Source organism: Sebastes umbrosus, chromosome 14 (genome assembly GCF_015220745.1).
Source record: "Sebastes umbrosus isolate fSebUmb1 chromosome 14, fSebUmb1.pri, whole genome shotgun sequence".
NCBI lineage: Eukaryota > Metazoa > Chordata > Actinopteri > Perciformes > Sebastidae > Sebastes > Sebastes umbrosus.
In genome coordinates this window covers 9,304,930-9,316,629 of record NC_051282.1, presented here as the reverse complement: position 1 = coordinate 9,316,629, position 11,700 = coordinate 9,304,930, and the positions used below count along the sequence as shown (strand labels likewise).

Here is an 11,700-nt window from a genome sequence, read left to right as displayed (position 1 = left end):
CTGGCTCAAAACAAATAAAAAATACATAAATCTATATATATAAGGTAATGTGATATTACTGGTGGAAACAAAGCTATGAAAACACCAGATATCATGACTATATATATATATATATATATAACTATAACTATATATATATATATATATAACTTTAGATATAACTATATATATATATATATAAAGTTATATATATATATATATATAACTTTAGATATACTATAAAAGTTATATATATATATATATATATATATATATATATATATATATATATATAACTTTAGATATATCTATATATATATATAAAGTTATATATATATATATATATATATATATAACTTTAGATATACTATAAAAGTTATATATATATATATATATATATATATATACATATAACTTTAGATATACTATAAAACTTTTCACTGTGGAGCAAAGAAGCGCGCAGCAGCAAAGAGGAGGTACCACTCCGACTGAAATATAACAGACCAAACACTTTCTATCTGTGTGGCCACTTCACTCTCATCATTAGACAAGTGTTATGGACACAACTAACAAATTAGACTGTCTGGTCGGTTGGTCGGTCGGTCCCGCGTTAACGGGACTCTGTCCCCGGGAGGAAGTCTTTCAAAATGCTGCGTTACACCCCCATGGTTACACCGGGGAGACACAATAACACCGGAGGTTCAGAGGCGCTCCTTTCAAAACAATAGTAAGCATCATTCTTTTTCGTTTCTCTTCCGGATACGGTAAACAATACGAGCTGTATTTTGAAAGTTTTTAACAGGAAATTGTATTTTTCTCATCCTGGTTGACTTCACAACGAAACAAAGTTGTTGTCAGCCTCCCCGCTCGGACTAGCCAACGACTCTGCTAGTGTTTTGGTTGTGTCCGTTTGAGACAGACAATGGACACCATACAGGAACAAAGATAGTACCAAGGTAGGTGTTTACAACAGAGCTGACTGCACTGCACGCTGCTTCATACCAGAGCAGAGCACTGGAGCACTGGAGCACTGGAGCAGGCTCGTCGTGTGTGCTTAGATTGTCACATTCATATTGACAGCAGCTGCTATAGACCTCATTTAGTTATTTTAAAGAATAACTTTATTATTATTATTGACAGTTTTGGGGAACAAAAGCTAAAGGTCAATGGACTCACTATTCTTTGTGAATATGGTTAATTACAAACTCTGGCTGTAGTTTTGAGTTGAACTAATGTCTCACTGTCTTTCTTGCTCACCTACTTTTAACATGGGGGTCTTTTAAAAACAGTTCAAACACAGTATAGACCACAAGTCGTTATTAAACACTGAGCATACAGTGATGGCTGTAGTAACAACTCCACTAACTATACTACAAAATACAACTATAGGGAAAGAACTTTTGTTTTGAAAAGTTTTTATTGACTTGTTATTTTTAGGGGTCAATTTAGAGGGTCCATCTCAGCTGAGCATCCTGTCTTTGGAGTGTGGGAGGAAACCCGAGTCCCTCCTCCTCTAGCAGGAGTTAGAGGGTCTTCTCCTCCTCTAGCAGGAGTTGGAGGGTCTCCTCCTCTAACAGGAGTTGGAGGGTCTCCTCCTCTAGCAGGAGTTGGAGGGTCTTCTCCTCTAGCAGGAGTTAGAGGGTCTTCTCCTCCTCTAGCAGGAGTTGGAGGGTCTTCTCCTCCTCTAACAGGAGTTAGAGGGTCTTCTCCTCCTCTAGCAGGAGTTGGAGGGTCTTCTCCTCCTCTAACAGGAGTTGGAGGGTCTCCTCCTCTAGCAGGAGTTGGAGGGTCTTCTCCTCCTCAAGCAGGAGTTGGAGGGTCTTCTCCTCTAGCAGGAGTTGGAGGGTCTTCTCCTCCTCTAGCAGGAGTTGGAGGGTCTCCTCCTCTAGCAGGAGTTGGAGGGTCTTCTCCTCCTCAAGCAGGAGTTGGAGGGTCTTCTCCTCTAGCAGGAGTTGGAGGGTCTTCTCCTCCTCAAGCAGGAGTTGGAGGGTCTTCTCCTCCTCTAACAGGAGTTGGAGGGTCTCCTCCTCTAGCAGGAGTTGGAGGGTCTTCTCCTCTAGCAGGAGTTGGAGGGTCTTCTCCTCTAGCAGGAGTTAGAGGGTGTTCTCCTCCTCTAGCAGGAGTTGGAGGGTCTTCTCCTCCTCTAACAGGAGTTGGAGGGTCTTCTCCTCCTCAAGCAGGAGTTGGAGGGTCTTCTCCTCTAGCAGGAGTTAGAGGGTGTTCTCCTCCTCTAGCAGGAGTTGGAGGGTCTTCTCCTCCTTTGGCAGGAGTTGGAGGGGGTTCTCCTCCATTGGCAGGAGTTGGAGGGGGTTCTCCTCCTCTAGCAGGAGTTGGAGGGTCTTCTCCTCCTCTAACAGGAGTTGGAGGGTCTTCTCCTCCTCAAGCAGGAGTTGGAGGGTCTTCTCCTCCTCTAGCAGGAGTTGGAGGGTCTTCTCCTCCTCTAACAGGAGTTGGAGGGTCTTCTCCTCCTCTAACAGGAGTTGGAGGGTCTTCTCCTCCTCTAGCAGGAGTTGGAGGGTCTTCTCCTCTAGCAGGAGTTGGAGGGTCTCCTCCTCTAGCAGGAGTTGGAGGGTCTTCTCCTCTAGCAGGAGTTGGAGGGTCTCCTCCTCTAGCAGGAGTTGGAGGGGGTTCTCCTCCTCTAGCAGGAGTTGGAGGGTCTCCTCCTCTAGCAGGAGTTGGAGGGTCTTCTCCTCCTCTAAAAGGAGTTGGAGGGTCTTCTTGCCTCAGGTGAATAAGTCTTTAGGACCAATCACAGAACCTGGGGTGACAGGGAATTTTCGGTCGTCGCCCCCTCTCTCCGTGGAACTCATTACCAAACCTCATCAAAAATGCCCCCACATTGCCACCATTTAAAAAGGTCCTCAAAACCCACCTCTCTTCAGATTTGCCCCCACCCCATGCTTTATATGATGGTTGACAGTGTGGTCTAGTTTTGTCTTTTTGGGCGTTAGAAGTCCAGGGTGCCCATTAGTTAATTACTTAATGCCCATTAATTCTATTAGTTCCAAAAGGGCAAAACCTTTGGCCCTGCTTTAGTAGGGGTCAAACAGTGAGCGGGGTTATGTGAGCCATGCTCACTTTTGCCTTGTTAGATTCAGGATCAGCATTGTCAAGTAACATATTAGATGTTATGTACCTGCATTGTGCACTGAACCATGTGTATACATAGATTAAAAAACTTTCTATTTCTATTTCTCATGTCAACAATCCCATTTATTTCCTCTCACTTTGTTTGTAGTGTAAGTGGATCCAGTGAGATGGAAACCCCCGGGTGCCTGTTAAACAGGAAATAAAAACCAGGTATGTAAATCAGCGGCTTTCTGCTAGTCAGTCTTCATATCTCCTTTTATTAGTCTGACAAATGTGGCTGTTTCAACACTAGTTATACATTTTAACTGGCTTAAATAGTGATGGATTTCCACTTTACTCCACTCTGTAGTAATTTACAGATGCAGTAAACGTGTGAGGTTGTTGCTTTCTGGTTTGCGTAGAAAGCCAGGTCCAAGTTTTCCTCTCGGAGTTTACTTTAGTGACAACTGTTTGAATAGCCTGCACTCAAAACACTGCTTACATTCCAACACAAACGCGATGGGATATTCTGGAGCTAAATTAAGCCAGTGTCTCCTCCCTCGTAGAGTAGATGTATCTGATGGCTAAGTCTCTGTGATGAGTCCCGGTGAGGTCATCGCCTATGAAATCAGACACATGTGGCCGAGCTGCGGCCGCGTTTATATTACTACGAGCTTTGGACCTGGAGATGAGTCACAGCTGCACCGTTTTAATGATACTGTCTCTTAAAGTGGTTTTACATTTGGACCATTAGCTACATTCTGAAGAGATGTTGCAGGCAGACACTAATTCTCCGGGGTAATGAGCTGAGACAGGCTATCAGTTCAAATCCCGACCTTAACTACAGGTCGGAAATGTGGAAAAGTAACCGTAACTCGAGCATGACTCTATGCAGCCCTTGTATTTATGAGCATTGCTCTAACCAAGTGTAAAATATTCTTTTTTTATGGACAGTTTGGGATAGTGTCAGAGCAGTGTGTGACGTAACCGACTCATTCACCGTTCATGTCAAGTTCAAGGCGTAATTTTAACTGACAAAATCCACTTTTGTCAGCTAAAAATGAGAAGTTTAGCTTATCATTGTTTTGGCAGCTTAAGAGTTTCAGGAACCAAACCTTGTTCAGAACAACAATGGAAGACGGCACAGGACAGATTGTATGTTTACAACAACAGACTGAACACATGGTAGGAAGTACTTTATTTGACAAAAGACATGTGATACCTTTTTTACACTTACACAAGCTGCATAAACAGTACTACATCAAATGGTGAACACAGAACATTTAATTGTGTAGTACTCTTAACCATCAATATAGTATAGTATTATGAGATATACTGTAGAATCTATGCAATAACCAACTCACACATTGTTAGTAAATCCTAGTGGGATGTAGGCATACATTAACTCAGATACTGGTACACTGATAAAATCTGATAATGATATACCAGCAGATGTTTTTTTCACATAAACATTTTTTTTAACATGGGTTCTGATCATTTAAAAAAATGTGTATATGTATGTATATAATGTAAATAGGGCTCTGCGTGTCCATCCTTCCGTCCGTCCGTTCGCGTGTCACACTTTCGTTTCTGGAGCAGAACTCGAAAACTGTTTAACTTAGGAACTTCAAATTTGGTATGATGGTTGACAGTGTGGTCTAGTTGTGCCTTTTGGGGGTTAGAAGTCCAGGGTGCCCAAAACTTTTGAAATTTTTCCAAAAGGGCAAAACCTTTGGCCCTACTTTAGTAGGGGTCAAGCAGTGAACAGGGGTATGTGAGCCGTGCTCACTTTTGCCTTGTATGTAATACTGTCTAAACTTGAGCTGCAATACAAACTGTTTGGTAGGCTATCTAGAAGTGCAAAAGTGGTATTGGTTCATTGAGTGTAAAAAGAATCTGACGTTAAAATATGAACTGCAACACAATTGTTGTTAAAACGTTATTTGAGGCCTCTCAGACTTTTTCAGTATGAGTATTTCTATCTTTGTGAGGACCAATTTGAGTTTTAAACCTTCAGAGTGAGGAATTTTTTGGAAAGTGAGTACATTTTGGCTGGTCCTCGCTTCTTCAAAGGCCTGTTTGAGGGTTCAGACTTGGTTTTAAGGTTCAGGTTAGAATTAGATTTAGGTTAGGGTAAGGGTTGGGGTCAGGCATTTGGTTGAGATGATTAAGGTTAGGGTATAAGGGGCTAGGGAATGCATTATGTCGATAAGGGTCCTCACAAAGATAGAAGTACAGGGATGGGTGTGTGTGTGTGTGTGTGTGTGTGTATTTGGTCATCGGGGGTTACCTTTCTTCCCTGAGTAGTCAGAGTCTGATTATGTAATGTGCTGCCACAGAGAGTGTTGTTTTTTACACAGCAGCTCATTGGCCCCACCGTTCCAGCAACTCTCCCATTTTAAGGTGAGTTGCCATAACAACGCAGCGGCCATCCCATTGTCAACGCTGGGTGTCGGTTACCTCTGTTATGTCTTCACTGTTAACTACAGGCTCATATAACTAGACATGAGTAATTGAGACAGAGACAGAGAGAGAGAGTTGGACAGAAAGATGGAAGGCTGTGGATGTAGAACAAGGGAGTATGGAGGGAAGAATAAATGTATACTTTATGATATGCACAGTATTTGTGGCTGTTTGTGGTACATGTGGCTCTGAAACTCAGGTTTACACCATTCCAGGGTGTGCGTTCATGTGTTTCTTCACTTCCTAGGTCTGTCTACGAGCCTCACTCTGAATCCCTGGTAACCATGGAGACCACGTTTGGAGAGAGACCAAACGCAGGTGCCTTCATCCCCATCCCTGAAGCTGTGGCCAATGAGCTGCAAGAGTTGTCCCTGCAGCCCGCCCCCAACCTGCTGCCAGTCACAGAGAGGAAGGATGGTGAGTGGCAGCTTTTACACTCAAAACAAAACTGCTTTTACTTATGCAAAGACATGTCTCGTAAAAGTGTCCATCCTTGAGTGGCTTTAGGGGACACACACATTGTGAAATTACTGAAACAGAGGTGCAGAAAGACTCAGGAATACACTTGGATACAGGTCCCATTTGATTACATTCTGAACATGATTGTGGGATATTTAACTGTTAAAAAGATGCAAAGAAGCAAATGTCCATAGAGGGAGCGAGGGTGTGTTGTGTGTCATGGTTTTTCCAGCATCTGTAGAGCTGCTAGCTGCTGCTGGAGTTTACATTTCAGACATACTAGGTCCCCTTTCCCATTACCTCATTATAAACAGCAAGTGCTGTCTTCCAAATGCGCACACTGTCAGGGGTGAGCTTGCTTACACACACAGAGACTCTCAAACTAGAGGAAAATAATGTATACATACAGTATTTCAGTGAAGTGCACTTCGGTTAAACAACAAAGTTGACCTTAAACTTGACCCACACACTCAGACTGGTGTGTCTGCACTAGACGGTAAATACACCACTTATTAGAGGAGGTTCTTAAAGGTACACCTCATATTAAGATACTCTTTGATGATACTCTGCTCCAGCTGTGTCTCTAAGGCAGACTGCCGAGAACATTCTTGATCCTGAAACTGGGTTCAGATGTAAGCACTCAGGCCCACTTACACCTGGTATTAAAGTACCCTGTGGAGTTAGTAATGCTCTGGAGAAATGTTTTTAGTGTGAGTTTTCTTTTTTTCTAATGTGCACAAGGACGCACATGCACAGGCACCCTGGCTGAGATCCAATCACAATGTGATCAAATCCACCTCCAAATGTGGCCAATCTGATCGCATCTCGATCACAAGCATAGACTGTATATAAGAAGTGGACATAGTCACCATGACGTCACCTTTTGCTCTGTGGACTGCCGATTTGGAAGCTCACCTGGTAGAGCAGGCGCCCCATGTACCAAGGCTCGGGTTCGAATCCAATCCATGGCCCTTTGCTGCATGTCGTCCCCTCTAGCGCAAGGAACGCCATTCACTGTTTCTAGGCAATAACAGTTGCAGCTGTTATCTCGTTGGTTGCGCTTTGAAAGGTCGGCGGCAACCGAGGTCAAAGTTGAAATAATTTGAACTTTGAATGCAGAGCTGGGTGGCAATTTCGAGCGGTGCGCCACACCAAGGGTAACGCTTCCGTCCCGTTGGGCGACACCACTCTCCCCATAGGAATCAATTGCACAGCCAGTGCAGAGCAATGTTACCGCTGATCATGTGTGGGTGGCTTTACCCAGCTAACCAGCACATATAGGGGATGCTTTCTTGTTTCTAACTGAGTGGCCTTGCAAGTGCAGAAAAACTAGACACTGTCTGGTATTTGCATATTGGAATGGCACATAGAATATGTACAGTATTTGCAACTTTGTCTGGCATCATTGCTGTAGTCGATCTGCACACCAAATAGCTCTGTGCGTTAGTGCAGATCTATCTGTTTTAGTTCTGCTAGATAGTTCTTTGATTCAGCACCCATCCTGTCGGACACTAGATGTGCGTGTCTTTCTTATTGTTTCTTCATGATTGCTGTAATTCAACATGTTGGCATCTTGACATAATAGCTGTGTTCGCTGTGCTTTTTCTTCCCAGTTGAAATGTAGACGTCTCTAGCTGGAGGCATTTGGCTGGTGTCTTGTTGTGGCTGCTTGGATTTGATGTTGCGGTAATTGCAAAGAATACTGGGTATTTTATGTGCAGCTGAGATATAGATAGAACATCCAGAGTGCCATCCGAAAATACTGTGAATATTTGAATGTGTTTTGCTTCTGCACACCAGTAGCATTTAATACTGATCCAACATTAACATTAATTGTGACAAATTGTTCCAATATTTGAAGTTCTGACATGTGTATTTGTATAATATTATCTCTCTGCTTTCGTAACATCAATGAGCCCTTCATATGGAGATTATTTAAACTACTTACCATTCTCTGCATGGTCAGGTTTGACTAACTTTAATTCAGAACAAAAATAACTCCATGTTAGGCGAATACATAAGACAAGGATGCCAGAATCTTTGTGATATTTATAGCATTATTGTTTTGCTTTTTTCAATTCAGTGGACATTTTTCTGTATGAGCATTTGACCAATTAAAGTAAACTCTGGAGCAGAAATAAATATTTAATTCACGCATGGAGATCTGGATAAATCCTAATAAAAAGACACGGTGCCTTAAGTGTAAACCATTTTCCGCTGAACGGATAAAGTTTTATCCACGAGAAAAAAGTCTTATCTTCCTCTTTCTCTCCTGTTCTTTTCCTCAGAAGGACACAGTACAGGGATCTTATGTTTTGTTTCTGCGTTTCAGAAGTGCAATATGAATATATCTGCTACAGTAAGTAAACAGCTGACAGTAATCTGAAACATGTGGGCAAAGGATTTTACCGGTTAGACAGGAATACACTGTGGAGCGCTCTTTTTTAAAATGTGTGCACGTCTCCACCTTCTGGCCAATACAAGCACTACAACCAGCATTATTTTTTTAAGACAAATGTAAATCCATGGTTCATAAACAGAATACCATCTGATGAACTCAAATTTACTTTTAGTCCCCATCAAATCAGCCCTGAATAACCCTTCTGTGTGTTGCAGTATGTGTGTGTAAGGTGAGTGCAACCCTAGCCTCAGTGTGCACACATAAAGAGGTTCTGGATATAGCGATGAGGCCAGCTGGTCCGGCTATTTAAACCAGTTGGAGAGAGTACAGAGGTTAAGAGCAAAGAGAGATGTAATATCAGAGGAGGGTTGGTTGGGTGGTGGTGGGGTGATTTGAAGTGAAGGAACTGTATTGGTGAAACTGTGGGGGCCGGAGTACTCAGGAGGAACAAAATAGATTATATAAGGTCAAAGGAAGAGTTCATACGTGAGTTTAAGGAGGCTCGGTTGTGCACGTAACAGCTTAAGAAAGAGAGGCTCAGTGGACAATTCAATGTTGAGGAAATAATAAAAGATGGAAAAAAAACTCTGTAAACCTTGTGGGTTTGGACCCATAGTAGGGCTGTGTATTGGCAAGAATCTGACGATACGATACGTCTCATGATACAAAGGTTACGATTCAATATATTGCGAGGTGCTATAGTGCAATTTTTTTTTTTTTTTGTAGGGCTTACAATTAATCGCATGGTTGTCCATAGTTAATCACGATTAATCACATTTTTGATCTGTTCAAAATGTACCTTAAAGGGAGATTTGTCAAGTATTTAATACTCTTCTCAATGGGAGTGGGCAAATATGCTGCGTTATGCAAATGTATGTATATATTTATTATTGTAAATCAATTAACAACACAAAACAATGACACATATTGTCCAGAAACCCTCACAAGTACTGCATTTAGCATAAAAACTATGCTCAAATCATAACATGGTAAACTGCAGCCCAACAGGCAACAACAGCTGTCAGTGTGTCAGTGTGCTGACTTGACTATGACTTGCCACAAAACTGCATGTGATTATCATAAAGTGGGCATGTCTGTAAAGGGGAGACACGTGGGTACCCATAGAACCCATTTTCATTCACATATCTTGAGGTCAGAGGTCAAGGGAACCTTTTGAAAATGGCCATGAGTTTTTCCTCGCCAAAACATAGCCTAAGTTTGGAGCTAGTACAACATGGTTGGTACCCAATGGATTCCTTAGGTTTTTCTAGTTTCATATGATACCAGTATCTTCACTGTACCTTCAGGACTGAACCCGCTACAACCTAAAAAATCACAAGTTGCTTTAAAGAAATTAGTGGCGTTAAAACAAATTTGCGTTAACACGTTATTATTGCATCAACTTTAACAGCCCTAGATTTTTAAATCTAATTTTGCTAAAAAACTGTCATACAGTAGTATAAAGAACACACCACCTTATGCATCAAATCTGAGTAAAAAAAGTTTAAAAAAAGTCCCTGTAACATCCAACATGATAGCACTGCGTTGAGAGGGCACATACTGCACACTGAGAGGGCGCATCTCTTTCACAATGAAATAAAGTATCAACACAGTGTTTTTGAGAATTGATACAGAACATAATGTCGCGATACTCAATATTTTTTAGATTTTCTTACACCCCTAACCCATAGTGCAATTTATGCCATAAAAACACTAGAATTATGCGTCACCCATCATTTAATGCATCTTTTTTGAGCTGGTCCCATTATTTTTAAAAGCTTGCAGGAAAAGAGAGATGGATCTAACTCATTCTGTCTTTGGGTTTCACACAGTGAGTTTCAGTTTGACTGACATGTGGATCAATAGTTAATAACTACATTTTCATTTTGAGGTGAGTTATTCCTTTGATGGCCTGTTTGAAGAAAGGAAGACGGGCTCTATAAAGTAGATAGTGGGGAGGTGTAGGAGTCTTTATACGGAGAGCAAAAATCAGATTGTTGGAGAGTGCATCACAGTAACATGCATGACAACACCAGCAGGGTGAGGAGGAGTTCATGTGACACTTGTTTACAGCTTTGTCTTGTTTTAGGAAGAGCATAGGTGATGAAACTGAAGTTGAGGCTCTTGTGTAACAATAAATAACACTGGAAAGTATGAAACTAACGCGTATAACCATAGTTAAGTCACTAAAAATTAAAACATACCAGGGCTAATTTGAATTCTTTATCCTTTTAAAAAGTTATAGTTGATAGTTCATAATCCATGATGCAGCTTTTCATGACTCATGTTTTTTATGAAAAACCCTTAATGAGTCTTCAAAAGTGCTTCTCAACAACAACCAATTATTGTATCCATGTTCTTAAGATAACAAATAAAGTGTATCCAGCTACCATGAAGCATTAACTTAATGTGTTGAAGCCGGGAAAACTATTCCTCTGTGTAGTGTAGCCTCAGAGCCTTGCTTTAATTTTCCTGTATTGCAGAGCAGGGTGCCGTTGGGGCTCTCTCTCAAGTATTGAGTCAGGTTTTTAATGAACACTTTCGTGTACAGCAGCTACTTTTGGCGATGACTTTTGACCTCTGCTCTCATCATTTCCTCTCAGTAACATAACAGGGAATCCTTTTAATAGATACATGGACGACCTCTGCGATGACAGTGAGACACTGGTGAACACATAGTCAGGATTTCTGGGGGTTAAAGAGGTCAAGCCCGAGGGGTCGAACAGAAAACACTTCTGAATTGAAACTGAAAATAAGATCTGGTTTGTACAGGGTTGTACGTGGAAGTGTCTTGACATTGAGGAATTTTTAGCCATGCTAACAGCGTGGCCAGTCCACCACTTTGGTCCAGACTAAAATATCTCAACAGCTATGGGAAGGATTACCATGACATTTTATACAGACATTCTTGGTCTGCAGTGGATGAATACTACGGAGTCTTGTAATCCCCTGACATTGCCTTTTAGTGGCACCATGAGATTAACATTTTTGGTAATCGGTGAAATGTCTCAACAACTATGGGATGGAATGTCATAACATTTTGGTACAGATGTTCATGATCTTTGAGAACTTTGGAGTTCCCCTGACTCAAAATTGTAATTTGTTTATCTAGCAGTTTGTTTTTTGGCAATGCTGCAACCTATTTTTATGCTTCCGCGCCGGCGACAGCCGCGGCCGGAGGCGTTATGTTTTAGGCTTGTCCGTAGGTACGTCCCATGAATACCATATCTCATTAACACCTTAAGGGAATTTCTTCAAATTTGGCACAAACAACACTTGGACTGATTATATTTTGGAGGTCAAAGGTCAAAGTGATTGAAAATCAATTC

At 41.6% G+C, this 11,700-nt stretch overlaps 1 protein-coding gene across 4 annotated transcripts in view; it reads left to right on the top strand.

Annotated features, from left to right (window-relative positions):
• The window catches only part of LOC119501353 (myocardin-related transcription factor A-like), a 51,125-nt gene that overhangs the window by 1,186 nt on the left and 38,239 nt on the right, over nt 1–11,700 (top strand). The window contains exons 1-4 of one of the 4 annotated variants that reach the window (XM_037791676.1): nt 555–706; nt 828–935; nt 3,218–3,279; nt 5,759–5,928. In XM_037791676.1, the coding sequence (XP_037647604.1) occupies nt 5,796–5,928 (133 nt within the window). In that variant the 5' untranslated portion in view covers nt 555–706; nt 828–935; nt 3,218–3,279; nt 5,759–5,795. Of the gene's footprint in view, nt 1–549; nt 936–3,217; nt 3,280–5,758; nt 5,929–11,700 lie in introns of those variants that run through there. The other 3 variants (XM_037791679.1, XM_037791675.1, XM_037791677.1) reach the window with 3 other exon arrangements.